Source organism: Brachyhypopomus gauderio, unplaced genomic scaffold (assembly GCF_052324685.1).
Source record: "Brachyhypopomus gauderio isolate BG-103 unplaced genomic scaffold, BGAUD_0.2 sc72, whole genome shotgun sequence".
NCBI lineage: Eukaryota > Metazoa > Chordata > Actinopteri > Gymnotiformes > Hypopomidae > Brachyhypopomus > Brachyhypopomus gauderio.
In genome coordinates this window covers 442,523-464,731 of record NW_027506893.1, presented here as the reverse complement: position 1 = coordinate 464,731, position 22,209 = coordinate 442,523, and the positions used below count along the sequence as shown (strand labels likewise).

At 42.3% G+C, this 22,209-nt stretch overlaps 1 protein-coding gene across 1 annotated transcript; it reads right to left on the bottom strand.

The window, feature by feature from the left end:
* Nucleotides 1-57: 57 nt before the first annotated feature.
* LOC143491191 (uncharacterized) lies at nt 58-21,299 on the bottom strand. Its single transcript, XM_076989984.1, has 12 exons — nt 20,968-21,299; nt 16,626-16,685; nt 14,616-14,972; nt 14,212-14,301; nt 13,527-13,692; nt 8,178-8,351; nt 5,222-5,395; nt 4,699-4,875; nt 4,128-4,298; nt 3,195-3,368; nt 601-774; nt 58-169 (listed from the first exon to the last, which is right to left on the bottom strand). The coding sequence occupies exons 1-12, from the start codon at nt 20,981-20,983 to the stop codon at nt 58-60; spliced, it is 1,845 nt and encodes a 614-aa protein (XP_076846099.1). The 5' UTR covers nt 20,984-21,299.
* Between the last annotated feature and the right edge of the window lie 910 nt (nt 21,300-22,209).

Below are 22,209 nucleotides of genomic sequence, written 5' to 3'. Positions count from 1 at the left end.
ACACACACACACACACACACACACACACAGTGTTTAAACATTCCAATTCTAATTCTTTCATTTTTTCTCCCTCTTTCCATCTCCTATTCTTTCACCAACTTTAGTGTCCACCTGCTTCAAGTCCACCATCACGGAACAACCTTCCTCTGTGACCAGACAACCCGACAAACTGAAGAAAGGATGAGGAGAGAGAGAAAGAGAGAGAGAGAGAGAGAAAGAGAGAGAGAGATGTGTTTCCAGATCAGTCTGCATGGAGCAGCTAGAGAGGCTGGGAACTGTAGTGAAGGTTCCTTCATTCTCATCTCCCAGATTGCGTCCTCCATGCAGACGGCTTTGTTCACTCTTCTCCACTATTGAAAGTGGAGATAAACATCCTGACGTGTCTTTGTTCTCTAGATGTGTGAGAGTCACGTGTAGTTCACTGGATACAGCGTCCTCACCAGATCTATTTACATTATATGATTATTGAAGGGGATCAAAGTAGGAGGCAGGAGGGTTTAATATGCTGCATGACTGAACTATCAAAACATTTCATGGTGATGGAGGTCAGAGCTACAGGACCAACCAAGAAGAATCTCTGTTGAATATACCAAATCTCACCTGAGTGTCTCCAGTTTACAGTGTGAACTCTTCAGTCCAGCAGAGAGCTGCTCCACTCCTGAATTCTTCAGGTCGTTGTTACTAAGGTCCAGTTCCCTCAGAAGGGAGTTTTCCAGTTGCAAAACTGATGCCACATTTTCACAAGTGTTTCCCCCAAGATTACAGAGAGCCAGTCTGCAAGTAGATACAACAGATATTACTATACACTCTACAACTCACACAACAGATATTACGATATAGACAATTTTTTAAATTAATGATCATACTGCTATTTTGTTTATCACATTTAGATATGTGTGTTTAGAGAAAATAACAACTGCATAATAAAAATTACTATAAACAAAATTACCACCAAAATGAGCGAACTAGTAATTCATTGAATCATATATGTGGATCAGAGGTAAATAAACTAGTTTTTTTTTTCGGCGTGAGATATCGCAAGTGTGGCGTGAGAGCGTGTGAAAACGGTCAAATGCGTGTGTCTCACGCTCAATGCGTGAGAGTTGGCAACCCTGCTGTGGAGATAATAAACCCAGTTCTCAAGGGGGTGATACAGGATAAACCAGAGCATCTTTAAACCTCTGCTAATGATTTGATTGCTTCACTACTACAAAGTGTGATCACTTGTGGGTTGTGTAAATGTAAAATAACTTAAATTAATAGTATATTGTAAAAATGGTTATTAGTTATAAACCACATTAACATTAATCAGATTAATCAACTCTGATTAATTATTTATGTTATTTGTATGTCATAACACATTTTTACCCCTTAAGCTAGTTGAGAATCTGGAGCATTAGAATTGTTGGTTCGATTAAACTCACAAAATGGCCAGAAAAAGACAACTTTCAATTGAAACTCGACAGTCTATTCTTGTTCTGAGAAATGAAGGCTATTCCATGCGAGACATTGCCAAGAAACTGAAGATTTCCTACAATGGTGTGTACTACTCCCTTCAGAGGAGAGCACAGACAGGCTCTAACCAGAGTAGAAGGAGAAGTGGAAGGCCCCGCTGCACAACTGAGCAAGAAGACAAGTACATTAGAGTCTCCAGTTTGAGAAATCGACGCCTCACAGGTCCTCAACTAGCAGCTTCATTAAATAGTACCCGCAAAACGCCAGTGTCAACATCTACAGTGAAGAGGCGACCCCAGGATGCTGGCCTTCAGGGCAGAGTAGCAAAGAAAAAGCCATATCTGGCTAATAAAAGAAAAAGATTAATATGGGCAAAAGAACACAGACATTGGACAGAGGAAGATTGGAAAAAAGTGTTATGGACAGACGAATCAAAGTTTGAGGTGTTTGGATCACACAGATGAACATTTGTGAGACGCAGAACAACTGAAAAGATGCTGGATGAGTGCCTGACACCATCTGTCAAACATGGTGGAGGTAATGTGATGGTCTGGGGTTGCTTTGGTGCTGGTAAAGTGGGAGATTTGTACAAGGTAAAAGGGATTTTGAATAAGGAAGGCTATCACTCCATTTTGCAACACCATGCCATACCCTGTGGACAGCGCTTGATTGGAGCCAATTTCATCCTGCAACAGGACAATGACCCAAAGCACACCTCCAAATTATGCACAAACTATTTAGAGAAGAAGCAGGCAGGTGGTGTTTTATCAGTAATGGAGTGGCCAGCGCAGTCACCAGATCTCAACCCCATTGAGCTGTTGTGGGAGCAGCTTGACCGTATGGTACGAAAAAAGTGCCCATCAACCCAATCAAACTTGTGGGAGCGGCTTCAGGAAGCATGGGGTGAAATTTCTCCAGATTACCTCAGCAAATTAACAGCTAGAATACCAATGGTCTGCAATGCTGTAATTGCTGCTAATGGAGCATTCTTTGACGAAAGCAAAGTTTAAAGTAGAAAATTATTTCAAATAAAAAAAAACATTATTTCTACCTTGTCAGTGTCTGGACTATATTTCTATTCATTTTGCAACTCATTTGATAAATAAAAGTATGAGATTTCAGGAAAAACACAAAATTGTCTAGGTGACCCCAAACTTTTGAACGCTAGTGTATATTCTCCTGCCTTAGTTGTTCTCTCTTGTTCCTTTTGGTTTTTGTTTAAATTAATAAATCACATTGATACTTGCATTTGCGTCACACCCGCCGCCCTTGATTCGTTACATTGTGGAGTGTTTATTAATTTTACTTTTTTTACATTTTTATTTTAATAAATGTAAACAGACTTCATAATTATACAACAGCAAACAAGGTTATTAATAAAAACAAGGTTGTTATTTAAAGAAAACACTGTTTCATGTGCTCCCAATTTTAGTTGACCAGTAATATTAGCATATTTGTTGATTTGTTACTTTTTATAATAGTAATGGCAGTAGATCAATCAATTGATCACTCTCTCCCTAAAGATGTCACTAAAATAACACCATCTGAAGATGAGTGACTTGTACACTTATAGGGCTAGATAGGGAAACTGAGTGCAGCAATTTATGAAATCAGCCAAGAGGACTAAAATATTAATGTCAGGAAATATGTAAAGAAGACATGCTGACCTTTAAAAATTACACTATAGAACCTTCACAGATTAACATGTCCATTCCAGAATGAATTCACAGAAATCTCACCTGAGTGTCTCCAGTTTACAGTGTGAACTCTTCAGTCCTTCAGAGAGCTCCTCTACTCCTGAATCCTGCAGGTTGTTGTTATTAAGGTCCAGATGTTTCAGGGAGGAGTTTTCTGTTTGTAGAGCAGGTGTGAGAGATTTGCAAGACTCCACAGTGAGATGACAGCCAGCTAGTCTGCAAAGGAGGAGTAAATAAAATAGTTCAGTTCAGTTCGAACAGACGATTTGAAATGACACAGAAAGAGTGATCTTGCAGATGATGAAAATATTCAGGCCTTTAAAAGTTCTGCTCCAGTAACAGTTCTTTATTAGAAACAGTGCCACCTTTAACAAGGCAAATACAATGTGTTTTAGTCAGCAGTTTGTTCACTGCTTATGGAGAATGACTGTAAAAAATAAATGGACTGACATATCCAAAGTTTACAAAAGGTGCATCATTCTTTTACTCCAGTGTGTGACAAGCCCAAATACAGCCACAGACAACCTACCTCACTGTAGTGAACGAAACAGCCAACCTACCTCACTGTAGTGACTGACACAGCCAGCCTACCTCACTGTAATGATTGACACAGCCAACCTACCTCACTGTAGTGACTGACACAGCCAGCCTACCTCACTGTAATGATTGACTGTTTCATAGGAAAGTCAATAAAATATGCATGAATAAACTACCTGCCCTAAATGCCTTCTCACCTGGAAATAGATCAATTCAGCACTGTTTACATTTCTGTTTGTTTGTCCTTTGATTGTTCACTACGGATAATAAAAACACTCCAAACATCTCACTCCCTCTCTGCTCCCATCACAGAAACATTTCTGTGTGCCTAAAAATAATATTTGGAGATTTTTATAGAATACAACATGATAGCCTTTATAAAACTACCTCAGTGCCTTCACACCTTTCCATTCAATAATTAATTCACAAAAATCTCACCCAAGTGTCTCTAGATTACAGTGTGAACTCTTCAGTCCAGCAGAGAGCTGCTCCACTCCTGAATCCTGCAGACAGTTGTTATTAAGGTCCAGATATTTCAGGGAGTTTTCTGTTTGTAGATTTGAAGTGAGATATTCACAAGTCTTCACAGTGAGATTACACCCAGCTAGTCTGTAAAGGAGTAAATACAATACAGAGTGCAGTTAAGTCAGAGGATGAGGAATCACAAGAACAGTGTGATGATGTAGATGAGGAAATATTGAGATGTTTAATGTTATTGTTGTGAATAATATGATAGCGAGTTACCCACATATTACCAATTACTGACATAAGTAATTGTTATCCACATAATCAATTAGTAATGTAACTGTGTGAGTGATATATGATGGCTCTGTAACATTTTATATAAACATCTTGAGATCAACTCCACCATTTTTCTCCTTAGGATGTGACATGCAGTACTAGGTGTTGATTGTAAAGATTATATTCTAGCATTAAATTCTTCAGATGACAATGTGCTTTCACACCTTAACATTTCCATTCAAGACTGAATTCATCATAGAAATCTCACCTGAGTGTCTCCAGTTTACAGTGTGAACTCTTCAGTCCAGCAGAGAGCTGCTCCACTCCTGAATCCTCCAGGTTATTATTGCTATTAAGGTCCAAATGTTTCAGGGAAGAATTTTCTGTTTGTAGAGCAGATGTGAGATATTCACAAGACTTCTCAGAGAGATTACAGTCAGTTAACCTAAAAAGGAGTAAATTCAGAGCAGAATGTATTTCAGTCAGAGGATGTAGAATCACAGAAAATGCTTTATGAAACATGCAATTTTTAGTTTAAAAATACAACAACTGGAAATATTTAAAGAAGAGGATGTGCTAGCCCTCAAAACTGTTTCAATGCCATGTACAGTTCAACTGTCACGTGGGCCAATGTCTGTATTTAGGTGTGTGTGTGTGTGTGTTTGTGTGTGTGTGTGTGTGGTGTTTGATGTTGATCGTTGTCACAAATACTTGTGCCTTTGTATCATACCTCATCCCTTTCTGTGTTATATTAGCATTTCCGTTCAAGAATGAATTCACATAAATCTCACCTGAGTGTCTCCAGTTTACAGTGTGAACTCTTCAGTCCAGCAGAGAGCTGCTCCACTCCTGAATCCTGCAAGTTGCTGTAACTGAAGTCCAGCTCTTTCAGGGAAGAGTTTTCAGTTTGTAGAGCTGATGTGAGATATTTGCAAGACATCATGGTGAGATTACAGCCAGATAATCTGCAAAAAGGAATAAATACAGTACAGATCTGTCTGATATCCAGTCACACAGGTATAGGCCTACATATTAGAAGAGGAAAAAAATTCAGATCTTTGACATTAGTATTATGTGTTTCTTATAAGACACATTCATCTATGTCTATCTCTTTCATTAGTTTTTATTATTATGTGTCACGTTACGATCCCTGACCCCTCCCTTTTGGGCGTGTGTTTACGTTGTCTACGTCTTGGTGTCTGTGTCTGTGGATCTCCGTGGTTGCGGTTACGTCTTGTGTTAATCCGTCTCACCTGTGGCTCGTCTTGTCATCACTTGGGGTTTATGTGGTTTGTCTATTTAATGTGCGTTCACGCAGTGTTCTGTGCTCGGCGTTGTTTGAGTCATACACGTTCTTTGTTATCATGTTTTATGTGCGCTGTCTGCGCTTTATTTTTAGTCATTAAAAGTGACGTTTGCTGTACACGTTGGACTCGTGCCTCGTCCTTCACCCTTCCGCAATCGATACATTATGTGTCTATTCAGTGACTGCTCTTAGTTATTTTAGTTTTGGATATAATTAGTGCAAAACTCCCTGCTTGTATTGATGTGTTTGTTCCTTTTGCCCTCGCTGTGCAGTGAAACCCGACAGCAGCGGCAGTATTTCATGTTGTCCTGTTGTTGTTGCGGTGTGTTTGTCCCCCATTAGGGAATCCGATACCTTAGGGCCATTTGTCTGTCTATATATGTCTATACAGTATATGTTTTGTCTTTGTACCAGTTGACTGCTGGTTATTGTATCCTTAATTTGAATTAGTTCACAGGTCTATGCATTAAATCTTCCTTTTTCTGGCATGATTGCTTTCTTCTTTTTTGCACACATCACATGATCTGTATATAGTGCAGAATTTTCTAAAATTTGATAAAACCTCTTGGTACACACTACCAGTGAAAAAATTTTAACTATTTAAACAATTATAGCATATTGTTACATTTGGATCAGACAGGCATGATGCAAATGCAAGATTTGAATGATTCAATTAAATAAACAAAACTTAATACAAATTATGGGGAGAGTACCAGGCAAAATGGGATGCTATGGACCGGGAAACACACCAACGCTATCATGACAGACACTACAGGGAACAATGTAACTAACTTGGACGGATTAACACAACAGGTAATGAAAGGCATCAAAGACAATGAGCATAAAGCTAATGGGGAACAGACGAATGAGATAAACGCAAAACCTAGGGCATTAAACATAATCGACGAGAATACATAGGAAGACCAAAGAACAGTAACTAAACATATCAATCAGCAAACCACAGTTATGAAGAACACAAGAATACTCGGGAAAATAGGCAGAACTATAAACATGGAAAATCAAGGAACAAAACTATGCAGCATGAGGGGAAAAGGCAAACCAGAATATAAAACAGAATTAAACTGGGAGAAGGAGAGAGAGTGAGAGAGTGTAAAGGAATAAGGCTTTGGGAAACACTTACAGACAACTTCAAAACTCACACATGTAGACTAACTGGATAGAGACCGAGGGAAAATATACGGGGGAGATCGCAAGAGCAGAATACAGAAACAACGAAGCACAACTTTCGGATACAGTGTAACCAGAAACAATGACCCACAGGGAACACTAGACACGACGGTTAATAAATACACAGAATCACCAAGGATAGAATAAGACACAGGTGGAGCAATGATAACAGGGGCGTGACAGACAGAAGGGAACCTGTGGAAACAGAGAAACAAGGTGGGGCTAGGGCAGACGACACTGGACTGGGGTGGAGGGCAGAGCTGGACGTGACACTAATTATATTTTTTATGTGTTACATCCTGTACTGCTGTATCCACCTCCTGATCCTCCGGGCCTGGATTTGGCTACCACCTCACTCTGGCTCCGCCCCTCCACCTCACTCTGGCTCCGCCCCTCCACCTCACTCTGGCCCCGCCCCTCCACCTCACTCTGGCTCCGCCCCTCCACCTCACTCTGGTTCCGCCCCTCCACCTCACTCTGGCCCGTCCCTCCACCTCACTCTGGCCCCGCCCCTCCACCTCACTCTGGCTCCGCCCCTCCACCTCACTCTGGCCCCGCCCCTCCACCTCACTCTGGCTCCGCCCCTCCACCTCACTCTGGCCCCGCCCCTCCACCTCACTCTGGCTCCGCCCCTCCACTTAGGCCTTGTGGATAAAAGAGGATGAAGATCCCAAGATGGAGGGGTGAGAGATTGAGAGGAGACAGAGAGGTTTTGTGTGTGATACTGGTGTATGCTACTGTTCTGATATATTGTGTGCTAGCTCTTGTGGATTTGTATAACTTTGTGTCTTGGTGTGTGTTGTCTCTCTTTGGTAATAATTCTGTTAGTCTTGTGTGAGCCCTGTGGGAGAAGTTATATTTGTGCTTAGACACTGGGTGTAGGAAGTGGCGCCTTTTGTTTTGTGGGTTCGTGTTTGTTTGATATGAGTGTAGGTAAGAATTGTACTTTTGTTTTAGGATTAGTTATATTATTTTTCTAGGGGGGGTTGTTTGTTATTTTGGCCTTGCCACTCCTGACAATTACCAATAAACTTACTTGTTACATAAATCAGATAACTTTGTCCTGGATTTACATTTCTTCCATCATCCATATTAGTACAGATTATATACATACATGTTGCAGCCTTTACCTAGACAAGGGACGTAACATGTGATTTTTAAATCACATCTGAAACATTTGATTTCCATTCAAAGGAATTCATGAATAAATTGAGTTTGCATTTGCTCATTCACAATAAAGACAATAAACTCACCTGAGTGTCTCCAGTTTACAGTGTGAACTCTTCAGTCCAGCAGAGAGCTGCTCCACTCCAGAATCCTGCAGGTTACTATAACTGAAGTCCAGCTCTTTCAGGGAGGATTTTTCTGTTTGTAGAGGTGATGCGAGTGATTTGCAAAACTCCTCAGTGAGGTTACAGCCAGTTAATCTGAAAAGGAGGAGTAAATACAAAACTCTTAAATCAATTCTGTCTTTGACAGCCTGCATGAGAAATCAGGAATCAAACATAAACAACTGTACATTGTGCAACCAATTCAAATTCATGTTTTTATTTGGAAGTCACGTGTTCATCCATTTGTAAGAGATGTTGGTCATCTGGTGTCACGTTGCTGCTCTGCTCCTTCCTGAATTGGGAGAACTTTTCTAACATCTCAATATTTCTACATCTGCTTCATCACTCTATTTCTGTGATTCCTCGTCCTCTGACTGAACTGCACTCTGTACTGTATTTACTCCCAGGTGGTGAACACCTGGACCTTGTTGTGTTTATCACTTGTCTTGTTTAGTGTAGTCAGCGCCTCCTTCAGGTAGTGTGTGTGTTAGACATCAGTAGCCACATATATTCAGCCTTATTTATGCCCTGTTGTATATTGTTCATATTATTGCACAAAAATATTATTAGTAGTATGTTTCTTTTCATTTTAGTTCATTTTCATTAAACACTTCAAATGAAGACCTGTTGTCAGGATAGCATCCTCAGCTCACATATGACCCTACACTTCCCAGCATCCTCAGTGAGGACCGCACAGATCAGCATCTCTGATACTCTATTATTACTAACACACTATTAGAGTCTCTAAAAGATAATACAGCTGACACTCATTAAGACTCCATATAAACTCACATCTAGGTCTTCATAGTTGCAAAGTATTGCTAAGAATTTCCCTTGAGCTGCTGGATTCTCAAAGGTATCAACTCGTGTTAATGAAAGAAATGCTGGTGGGGAAGACATGGACTTATAAATATTTATTTACTGAATGTAAAGGTAATGCCATATGTCATTTGTGTGGGGAGGACAGAGAGCTGTGATTAGGATTATATCTAAGGTGAAGTTTGTTCATTCGTGATATAAGGTGCAGTGTCTACACTGTTAGACTATGGGCTCTTCTTCAGTAAATGTGTCATGGTACGGCGGCCCCCTACTGGTCGCCCCCGTCTACAGCAGCAGCTTGTCCTGTGGGTGTGGTGTTGTGTTCGTCCCTCAAGTGGGCGGAGCCCGCGATCCGTCTCACCTGAGGGTCGTTTGTTCGTCTATATATGTCTTGTCTTTTTACCAGTTGACCGCTGGTTATTATATCCTTAATTCGGATGAGTTCATAGGTTTTGGTTTGCGCACTTTACATATTAAACCATCCTATTTCCCTGAGACTTGGCGTGATCGCTTCCATTTATTTTCGCTCACCCTACCCATCACAGAATAACCAGCCACCCTTCGGAAGCCGCCAGTCTCCTTTACTTTCTCCTTCGTTTGTGGTCATGTCTCGTGGTAAGTGTTTGTCTGCGTGGTGTTTTGTTTGAATAGCTCCGCCGTGCTTATGTGTTTTTGTGTGTGTGTGTGTAGCACGGCGAGGACCAGGGCAGTCTGCCCTGGGACAGCTCTTCATGTCCGTTGTTTGTTTGTCTGAAGAGTTTCGCCGTGCATTTGTTTTGTGTGTGGCACGGCGAGGACCAGGGCGTCTTCCCTGTAGTACTCTTCATGTTGTGTGGGTTAAGTGTACATGTGAACGGGCGTGTGGATCGTTGTGCGTGTTCTTGGTGTTTTGTGTTTAGTGTTTTGTGTGTGACGTTGGTGTAGCTCGTCACTGTCGCCTCGCTCCCCTGTCGTTTTGTGTGGGGGAGCGACTGCGAACCTGAGCGGCGCGTCACAACATTACAGAGCGCGCATGTGTGGGTCCCGTTCGTTCATTGTTTGTACACTGTTTTTTGTTTGTCTAGTCTTTGCGTGTGTGTGTTCTCTTCGCGTGCCTGTGAAATGTTGTATGTAATTCCACACATGCTCCTCCCCCTTGAGTGTGTGTTGGGGGTGGACCAGTGATGGTCCCATGCCACAGAGTGTGGTATGGAGGGCGTCGCTCCTGAGGGAGGCCCTGACCAGGAACGTGGGGGGTTCTCCTGAGCCGGTGGAAGTCCCCTGCTGAGACGGAGACCCCTCCCCCATGGAAGGGGGATCAGGGTAAGTGCGCATTTGTGTTTTGTGTTGGTGTGTGTGGGTGTGTGTGTGCATTTGTGTTTTATGTGCAGGTGCTTCTCCCTGGCGGTGGATCGTGGTGTTCCTGAACCTTGTAGGGGTCTCCAGCTGGCAGGAGCCCCCTTATGTTGTGGGGTGACCGGAGCCCGGTCTTAAAGAGCCCCTCTCTAGAGGGCTGGGGCCCCCGGACGTTTGGGGACCGTGGGGCTCCAGTCTGAGGAGCTCCTGCTGAAGATGGAGATCCTCCCTCCTTCTCGTGGTGACCAGGAGGCCCTTGGGGGCTGTTCCCCAGCCCGCGATAAGGGTGCTCTGGGCCTCGGTCTCTGGTGCTCCTGGGTTTGGTGGAGGAGTCCACTTCGTAAAGGGAGGCCCCGGCTGGGGCTGACTCCCCAGGAGGCTGGGATGGCCCCTAGCAGAAGGCAGGGGTCAGCTCCGGGAGGAGGTAGGTCCAGGAGGTGACGTAGCCACGCCCCAGGGAGGTAACCTGCACACATACACCCCAGACGGACAAGGAGCCGTAGCCCGTCGTCCTCGCACCTGTGGGGCTAAGCGGCTTAATGCCGGTCAGGGCGTGAGGGCCCTGTGACCGACCGGGGCATGGTTTTGTCTTGTTGACGGCCCAGTCGGTCCAGGGTCCCGCCCAGGTAGGCGAGCTAACTTGTGTTTGTTTGTGTTTCAGCTCCGGGACTACAGGGGGTGTGTCCCTTGTCCCTGCCTTCCTGCCCCTTTGTTTTGTGTGCTGCCGCTGTAGGCCGCACAGCCGGTGGAGGGGAATGCGGCTTGGAGGGGGGATCTGTCATGGTACGGCGGCCCCCTACTGGTTGCCCCCGTCTACAGCAGCAGCTTGTCCTGTGGGTGTGGTGTTGTGTTTGTCCCTCAGGTGGGTGGAGCCCGCGATCCATCTCACCTGAGGGTTGTTTGTTCGTCTATATATGTCTTGTCTTTGTACCAGTTGACCGCTGGTTATTATATCCTTAATTCGGATCAGTTCACGGGTTTTGGTTTGCGCACTTTACATATTAAACCATCCTATTTCCCTGAGACTTGGCGTGATCGCTTCCATTTATTTTCGCTCACCCTACCCGTCACAAAATGGTTTAAACCAGTGGTTCCCAAACATTTTCTGCCGTGCCCCCCTTTAGTAGATGAGAATATTTTTGTGCCCCCCCTGTGCCCAATATTTTTTTTGTTGAGTGGGGGGGGGGGGGTGACGAGTGTAAGTTGTTGAGGTGGGGGGGCAGGGACACGTGTAAGTTGTTGAGCGAGGGGGGGTGGCGAATGTAAGTTGTTGAGCGGTGGGGGGATTACGAATGTAAGTTGTTGAGCGGTGGGGAGGTGGCGAATGTAAGTTTTGGAGCGAGGGGGTGGCGAATGTAAGTTGTTGAGCGGTGGGGGGGGTGGCGAATGTAAGTTGTTGAGCGGTGGGGGGGGTGGCAAATGTAAGTTGTTGAGCGGGGAGGTGGCGACTGTATAACACAATAGCGATCTATCACCAGTAGTTAGCGAATTAAAACACTACAACCCTGATGTGCACATCATTTACTTCCAAGCTCAGCGCCCCCACTTTGGGAACCACTGGTTTAACCAGTGAGAGAAAAGATGCTTATTTCAGATCTCACCCCTTTGTCTCTATGGAGATTATTCATCGTCTGCTGTCTCTCTATATACAATCAACCCCTGGTGGGGTAACCATCAAATCCTTGAGAAGTGTTGATGGTTGCCCACCTTTGCATGCCCAACCCCTCTGCCCTTTGTTTGTATATCCTTTGAGGTCTCAACCCTAAGGTGACGACTATCAATTACCCTACCCAATGTTGATTGCCCAAGTGCAATCACCTTCATCCCACAGTGACCCCTCCTTAAACTCCTCTTCCTCCTCATCTTCATCCCCCAATTACCCCTCCTTAAACTCATCTTCCTCCTCCCACACTCCACAATGTATATAAGGTCCTCCCACATAGACTACAGTAGAACTGGTCGTGATCCACCTTATGTTACATGCTCTGTAACTTGTCAAATCTGCAGTTCCTATCATTGACTGTATGTATATATAAGTGGACTGGATGACGCGAGTGAAAAGTGAAGCCTCCGTTAGTCAGCTGCCCTCTAGTGGCTGGCTGCAGTACAACTTTTAACCCCGCCCATTCCCATGTTAGTGAACGGGCCGGACGAAAAAAGATTTTATAGAAGTTATTAAGTGTTATTTAAAGGGGTGTGGCGATAAGGTGATTGACAGTTAATAGCTGCGTTGGTTGACATCTATTACCAGACGCTCAAACGTGAACGCGCTCAACAGCAAAACTCTCGTCAGACGTTTGTTTATTTTGTAAAACGTCAAAAGTTTCTATACTGGTGGGCGTTTCCTAACGAATGTCAGGGCGGAGATACGGTCTCTGGCGGAGATACTGTCCTGCCTACCGGTTCTAATGCGCATGCTCTGGTTCCAATTTTCAAGATGGCAGCATCCGTGCGGCCATCTTGGTGGCTTCAAAAACTCACAACGGGAGTCAACGGTGACGTACCGTCCATTATATATACGGTCAATGGTTCCTATATTGTCTGCTAGAGGCGTGTTTTGGCTTGTTCTGTGAAATATCTTTGTCAAAAAAGAGAAAAGTGGACACAGAGTGTCAGATTTTTCAAGAAAAATGGAAAGTTCATGTGTTTGGAATTGCTTCCCAGATGTGGAAAATGTCACTGTGATCAGATTTTATGCATAATGGACTTAAACTTATGTTTAACTGAGTAAAAGTGTTGTTGAAATTGCACATACTTTTCTTAAAAAGTAAAAAGTTATTCATAATATATTTAGTAAAAGGACAATTCATTTCATATCAATATTTTTATAATTTACTTCTTTGCACTAATACAAATAAAAAAGTGGATTTATTGTTAGTTCCATGTAATTTTGGAATGAGTTTACTGGTCCGGCCCCCTTGAGATCAGATTAAGTTGTATGTGGCCCCCAGACCAAAATGAGTTCGACACCCCTGATCTAGAATATTCAATAATTAATCAATAATAATTCACTAATCTTTCCATTGTGGGAGTATCTGTAATATGTGGTCCACCATACTTTACTTTAATTCATCAATATTGAAATGTTCATTTCTAACAGTGTTATGGATCACTCACCGAGCTTTTCTACAGTTGGTGACAGCGGGGATGAGTCTCCTATAACCCTCCTCTGATGTGTTGTATTTTTCTTGGTTCCACTCATTCCTCACATACTGTGAGTTGCGATACAGGTAGGATACAGCTGAACACTGTGCAGGAGAAAGCTGCTTCTCTGAGAATGTAACTTGAAATAGAAGAAACATCTCAAATTCAAAAGGATATTAATAGTCTGACTCACATTCCTCTTACAGCTGCTTTTCATACTATCAGTGCAGCTGGTGAAATTTTCACTGTAGTTACTCAATAATATGCCTGAAATCTGTTTGGTGAAAATTACATACACCAAATTCATCAGCCAAGACGTTTGGTGTTTGACATTTATTAATTGGCACTGAATATTAGAATAATGTACAAGAATAAGAAAGAAAGGAAAAAAGGAACAATAATAATATATCTAACAAGTATTTCACTCAGTAATTGTTTGAATGTGATAGTGTTGTTCAATGTTTCAGTTTGAATTATTTGACAGTTTAGTTAATCATTAACTGATCTGTCTGCCTCCTCCCTCCTCACACTCACTGTGAATGTCCTAGCTGTACTGTTCCATAACAATGACATTACATGACACTTACTGTACATAAACAGGTTAATATATATGAAATATTCAGGATATTAGTCATAAAAAGCATCAATTGAAACTTACCTTTCAAGATATAAACAGCAAATGCAATTAATCCCAAAACAAAAACTGAAATGCAGATGACTGCAATCTTCCAAGTATGAACCCCCTCATCTGAAATGAGATTAAACATGCCAAGAGTGAGTTATATTGTAACTATTTGATATTTATATATATTATATATAATTGTGCATTATTAAATATGGCAAATGGAGTTTCACAAACGGTAATTGCCATTTGTCAACTCCAGAACCAAAATATCTGAATTTGAAATAAAATATAACTGATTCCTTGTACGTTATGCTTAGTTCCCAGCTTTAAACAATTGGTGGTCCAAAAAATAAAATAATGATTTGTTAGCAAAAACAATATGAAAATAATGAGTGTGACAGGTAAAATAAGTGTTTAAACCTGTAAATGGCTCTTACCTTTTACAGCCACATAAAGAGTAGCATCATCATACCAATCAGAGGACCGAATAAGACACTTATAAACTCCTTGGTCAGATGGTTGGACTGCTGAGAGTTTCAGTGAGGTGTTGCCTTTCTGTAGCTCTTCTTTAAACAGTCCTGTCCTCCCTCTGTAGGACTCTATCTGCCCATTAGTCCAGTCTCTATAGTTTATATACAGATGAACAAATCTATCCATTTCTGTCAGATCTGGTCTGATCCACTCCACTCTCATGTTCACAGCACTGATGTTGGGTTGTAGAGAACAGGGCAGAACCAGGTCTTCACCAGCATCAACAAAAAGAGTAGCATCTGGACCAACTACCTTAACGTCCTCTGCAATGAAAACCAAACATAAAATGTCTATAACACATTTCAGTATTGACATATTCTACTATATCAGTATCATCACTCTTCCTACTGCATAATAGAACTGGTGGTTGTTAGTTACACTGGTATAATGAGGTACTCTGTGTTAGTTACACTGGTGTAATGAGGTACTCTGTGTTAGTCACACTGGTATAATGAGGTACTCTGTGTTAGTCACACTGGTATAACGAGGTACTCTGTGTTAGTCACACTGGTCTGATGAAGTGCTCTGTGTTAGTCCCACTGGTGTAATGAGGTACTCCGTGTTTGTCACACTGTTCAAATGAGGTACTCTGTGTTAGTCACACTGGTGTAATGAAGTACTCTGTGTTAGTCACACTGGTCTAATGAGGTACTCTGTGTTAGTCACACTGGTGTAATGAGGTACTCTGTGTTAGTCACACTGGTCTAATGAGGTACTCTGTGTTAGTCACACTGGTGTAATGAGGTACTCTGTGTTAGTCACACTGGTATAATGAGGTACTCTGTGTTAGTCACACTGGTGTAATGAGGTACTCTGTGTTAGTCACACTGGTGTAACGAGGTACTCTGTGTTAGTCACACTGGTCTGATGAAGTGCTCTGTGTTAGTCACACTGGTCTAATGAGGTACTCTGCTGTAATATGTTCTCCACTATATACAATGTCTCCTACTCATCTGTTTCTTTTATTGGTCAGAATAGACACCCAAGTGCCCTCAGAGTTGTTTACTAAGCATGTGAATTTCCTATGAGCAAACGTCTGATTGGCTGGTATCTTAGTGAGAATCAAACTGAACCCCAGCTGTACACAGAGCCTTTAAACATTTTGAGGGTGTCACGTTGAGGACCCCGGCCCCTCCCGATTGGGCGTGTGTTTACGTTGTCCACGTGCATCGTCTGCGTCTGTGGAAGTACGTGGTTATGGTTATGTCTTGTGATAATTCGTCTCACCTGTGACTCGTCTCGTAATCACGTGGGGCTAATGTGGTTTGTCTATTTAATGTGCGCTCGCGCAGTGTCCTGTGCTCTAGAGTCTACACATTTCAGTGTGAGTGTTACTCGTTCTCCGTGCGCTTTACGCACTATATGTTTGTTGAAATAAAAGGTGACGTTTGTCATAAGGAGGATTCTGTGTCTCGTCTTTCGCCGACCCCCGAACGTCACAGAAGGATTGATATATATATATATATATATATATATATATATATATATATATATATATATATATATATATATATATATATCTCAGTCTTAGAGACGCATTATGTTTTTATTGTTTATAACAACAGAAGCCATAAATATACTGTATGAGCAGGCAGATTGAGAATAGACAATATTCTTAGACAGGGGAGCACAAGACTGTTCAAACACAAATTTAAATCCAGTTAACAGTCATTGAGTCATTTAGTAGTTTTATTTTAAAGCCATGTTTAACAGTTCCATTTATAATGTACCTTAAGCAAAGCTTTAGACACACATAATAATTTCTCTCTGACCCCAGGCACGTATACAACACACACCACACATACACACACACACACACAACACACACCACACATACACAAACACACACCACATATACACACACACATACAACACACACCACACATACACACACACAGCTTGTACAGGACACGTACCTGATGTGGACACCATAAGTAAACAGGACAGCAGGAATGACACACACACCAGCTTCATCCCTGAAACACAGTTTAAATACTTAAAACCCAAGTACTGAAATCCTTCAATACTTAAAACCCAAGTACTGTAAACCTTAAAACCTAGAACCATTTAAATACTTAAAACCTAACAACTGTAATCCATCAATACTTAAAACCTAGAACAGTTTAAATACCTAAAACACATACTTCCTTTAAATAAACTGAAACATTAGAATCAGTTCACTAAAAAGATTTGTTCAAAATATTTGTTCACCGAATTGTTCAGTGCTTGGCAGGACTCCGACCCATCTAACTGATACACGGCTGAACGGTTCATGTTTCAGTTTAGTTCACAGTCTCAGGGACCAGGAGAGAAATAAAAATATGCAATTAAATGTTGGGTTTATTATAGGAAATATAAATTACATTACAAATACAGTAATCCCTCGTTTATAGCATTCTGGAGATTCCAGAACCACCCGAAGTAAAAACGGTATATTTAAGTATTTATAACCTATCTTAAGGCTGTATAAACCCTCCCCACACCTTTACGTTACATAAACCTTTCCCATTCCATTAATAACCATTCCCACACTGTTCTGTGCATGTGTGCTTGTCCAGCGAGCAACCAGTCATGTTGTTTATAATCTCATGTAGGCGAGTAGCGTCTCAAGTGATGCTGGTTCTCGTTTCCGAGAGTAAATATGCACTATTTACCAGACATGTGAACAAGTCACTAAGTTGCAAGTAACAAGTAAGTCTCAAGTCTTCACAATCAAGTCTCGAGTCAAGTCCCAAGTCAATACAATCAAGTTTTGAGTCAAGTCGCAAGTCTTAAACTTCAAGTCCTAGTCAAGTCACCAGATGTAATTTCAATAATTAACACAATTGATGCAGTTGATTAGTAGTATATTAAGTTAGTCAGACTAACTAACGTTAGGCGTTTGATGCGTTTCGGTTCGCTTGAGTGAGATGTCGCAATCGTCGTCGTCGTCACCTAGCCCCCCCACCCCCCGCCTCTCGCGTCTGTCCGGCCACCCGTCCCCCGGTATCCGCTTTCGAATTATCGTTGGTGCGGACCGCTGACACAAGTCAAGTTGCTCATGTGGACCTTTGTAAAAGTTAATTTTCGACCCCTGAGTTATCATATCCCAGCTAGCTAGCTAACCGTTATAGCATTATGTTAAATATACATAGCAGAGACTTGATTTTGTTTGTGCAGCCTCAAATGTCGAACAAAGTTTGAAGTGGTTGCATCTCCATCTCTTATCCCGACTCCAAATCTCTTGCATGTCACAGTTCTTTTATTCACAACAGCATAATCTTTGTGATTGAACAGGATAATTTTTGGGAGCATGTTGCTTATCCGAACAAATTCAACACTGCTGCCCCCCTCCCCCTCTCAGTTACGGATAAACTGAGCTGAGCGGTTCACATTTTACAGCACCATTTAATACAAAATGATCCAGTTATTTGATTCTATATTACTTATTTATTATGTTAAAATAAGGATTTCAAGTCTTTTCAAGTCTTAAAGCTCAAGTCCGATTCCAAGTCCAAGTCAGTAAAGGTAAAGTCCAAGTCAAGTCGCAAGTCTTCAGTGATGTTGTCGAGTCAAGTCACAAGTCATCAGTTTAGTGACTCGAGTCGGACTCGAGTCCAAGTCATGTGACTCGAGTCCACACGTCTGCTATTTACTGTAATTTGTACTATTTTATTATTTCTAACATTCCTTTATTGTTAGAATTATTACTTTTATATTTTTATACATTTTGAGATTTTGTCATGTAAAAAATCATAATATATATATTTTTTCCACTAATCAAATTCTGCAGACAACCGGTAATAAAGTGATGACCCACGAATTATTTCCCCCCATTAATATCTTATAAAAACCTGTGAAAGAGTGAATTCACAAAAGCTGAAACGCGAAGTGGTGCGGGATCACTGTAACATAATACAAAAAATAAGTTTGAACTAACCTACAACTTTGAGTGCAAAAATAACTTGTGCAATCAAATGTGCAATCAAAAAGACAATGTGAGTGAGTGGCAGCGCAGCGCGAATGTGAATCACAGTGACAGTACATTCAGTGAACGAATCAGAGTGAACGAGAGCTCTCAATTCAGTGAACGAATCAGAGAATGAACAAGAGCCCTCAGTTCATGAATACATCATATAGTAAACGAGAGCCCTCAGTTCATGAACGAATCAGAGAATGAACGAGAGCCCTCAGTACAGTGAACGAATCACTGAGCAAGCGCAGTTCCCTTGCAATGAGAGTCTCCACCTCCAGATTCGCAGGCCTGCACAGTCACTGCTGAGCTCAACTACTGAACTGAGAAAGGAACGAATCAACTGAGGAAGCGATTCGATTCAGTACGTTCACTCAAATGATTCGTTCATTCGAACAAATCGTTCACGAATGACACACTAGTTTTTACACATGCTTGCTTTTAAAGGCAGTCTGTGTATTCATTGTCTGACTCTGATACACACACACACACACACACACACACACACACACACACACACACACACACACACACACACACACACAAACACACACACTCACACACACACTCACACACACACACACACACACACACACACACACACACACACACACACACACACACACACACACACACACACACACTCTGGCTGACCATTTCTGTTCTACTTGTTCACACACACCAATCACAGCTGAAATAGGAGAGAAACCATCGTATTATGACTGTGAGTGCTTTCAGCTCTGCAGGACTGGTTCAAACTCACTGATCATGTACGAGGAAGTTACTTCTTATAGGATCACACAGATCTGGAGGAATTTACATAATCTGAATGCTAAATACTTCAGTCACTTCTCTGTTCATGATGTTGCCTTCAGAAGGCAGAACAGAACAGAACAGCACCCAGGACAGCCAAGTACAGACTGACCACCACTATCAGGAAAACAAGACCAGACTCATCACCACTATCAGGAAAACAAGACCAGACTCACCACCACTATCAGGAAAACAAGACCAGACTCATCACCACTATCAGGAAAACAAGACCAGACTCACCACCAATATCAGGAAAACAAGACCAGACTCATCACCACTATCAGGAAAACAAGACCAGACTCACCACCACTATCAGGAAAACAAGACCAGACTCACCACCACTATCAGGAAAACAAGAACAGACTCATCACCACTATCAGGAAAACAAGACCAGACTCACCACCACTATCAGGAAAACAAGACCAGACTCACCACCACTATCAGGAAAACAAGAACAGACTCATCACCACTATCAGGAAAACAAGAAGCATTCAAGGTTTCACAGAGACACACAACATATATGGAAGAACATTCAAACTGCCACCAAATACTAGAGGAATGATCATCTCATCTGTATTAATGATGCTGAACTTCCAATGGCTCCAAACACCTTCAGTGTCTGTTTTAAGGAATCCAATTTTGAAGCAAAATGAGGATCAAACTTCCAGCTGGTGAGCAGGTGCTGTGTGTGACTGCAGCTGATGGAGGACCCTGCTGGGGGTGAACCTCCACAGATCTGCTGACCTTCACAGCACTCTCGGTCACAGGCTGAAGGACAGAGGCCACCAGCTAGCTGATGTCTCCACACACATCTTCCCTGCCACAGCCTGCTGTCCCTACATAGTTCAGTACGGAATATTTCATTGTACTACCAAACCAGTCCTGAGTCACATGAATCGATGAGTCATTATACCACTGTAGTACTGACCCCATCTGTCATGAAGTGCTTTGACTGGCTGGTCATAGCTCACAGTGAGGATTCCTTCCTGATTTTAGATAAAGGGCCTCTCTGCTACCTGTCACTTCACAAGGTGAAGACTGTGGAGATAGACCGGAGTCCAGTAACCACAAGAGGTAAACCAGTACAGACAGACAACCCCAGAACCAATAAACCCCAACAACCACAGAATCAATACCAGTACAGACTAACAACTGAGAAGGAGCATGCGTAGGTGATGCAGTAACCATCCCACTTAATCCCACTAGTGGGGCATCATTGGGTGAAGGCCGGGTACACCGTGGGCAGGTCGCCCATCCACTACATGGCCAACGCACAGACACACTACCACCTACAGACAATTAAGTGTGACCAACCTAACACGCATGTCTTTGGCCTGTGGGAGGAAACTGGAGTATCCAGAGAAAACCCACGCAGGCACAGGGAGAACATGCAAACTCCACCAAACCGAGAATCAAACCCAGAACAACAAAGTCAAATCCACAGTCATGTACAGCAGTAATAATATCCCCCATAAAGCTGAGAGCAGTGTTACCTTTTCCTGAGATCATTCTGAGAGTCTCCAGGTAGAAAAGTTCATCATACAGGACTACAGCAGCATTTCTTCACACCAACACAACCTCACATCATCTCCATGTCAGTACTGCAGCTTCACACCAAAACACACTGACATATTCTCCATGTCAATACTGCAGCTTCTCATAGTCTAATATTTTTGTTACACTATTACACACACCTGTACACACACACACATTCTACACACTATCCACTCTACACTACTCTTCTCTCTCTACTCTCTCTAAACTGAGTTATAATCATTCTGCACTTTCATTTTCTTTGGAAAGAGACAAACCAGTCAGAGCACATTTCAATCACATATCAGATCAAGTACAGTATATCTGAAGTCAAATCATTTCTGCAAGTGTGTGTTCATGTGTGTACCAAAATGAATACTAAAAGAAGTATCAGAATTTTTAATAAAAAAATTAAATTTTAATAAAAAATTCAGGTGGGCAGTCATGGCCTGGTGGTTAGGGAACTGGTCTTGTGACCGGAGGGTTGTGGGTTTGACCCCCAGGCCTGATGCCATGACTGAGGTGCCCCTGAGCAAGGCCAATAACCCTCAATTGCTCACTTGTATAAAAAATGAGATAAAAATGTAAGTCGCTCTGGATAAGGGCGTCTGCCAAATGCCATAAATGTAATAATGTTTGAGTGTAAATATAAAGTTCATGAGAATCATTAAAACAAAATTAAATGTCTTTGGAGTCCTTAAAATGTTCCTCCCTCTCCATGTCTCTAGCCAATAAAATCACAGCAGTGTCTCCACTTCCTGTGAGTGAGGTGAACAGGCCCCTCCCCCATCCTCACCTTGCTCTACAGAGGAGTCACTGAGAGTGTCCTGATCATCTGTATCACTGTCTGGTGTGGAAGCTGCATTGTCTCAGACCACAAAACCCTGCAGTGGACAGTGAAGACAGCTGAGGACATCATGAGTGTCCCTCCCTCCCACAACATGGTGGCTTGGTGGTTAGCATGTTTGCCTCTCAGCACTGGGGTCTTGGGTTCAAGTCCCTATCTGAGAGGAGTTTCCATGTTCTCCCTGTGTCTGCATGGGTTTCCTCCAGGGTCTCCGGTTTCCTCTCACAGTCCAAAGACATGGAGGTTAGGTAAATTAGCAGTCCGCGACAAATACTCCTTGAGTGTACGACGATGTCGCTCTTAGTGTTCAATGAAAACAGGTGTGTGTGTGTGTGTGTGCTTGTAAAGTGACCTT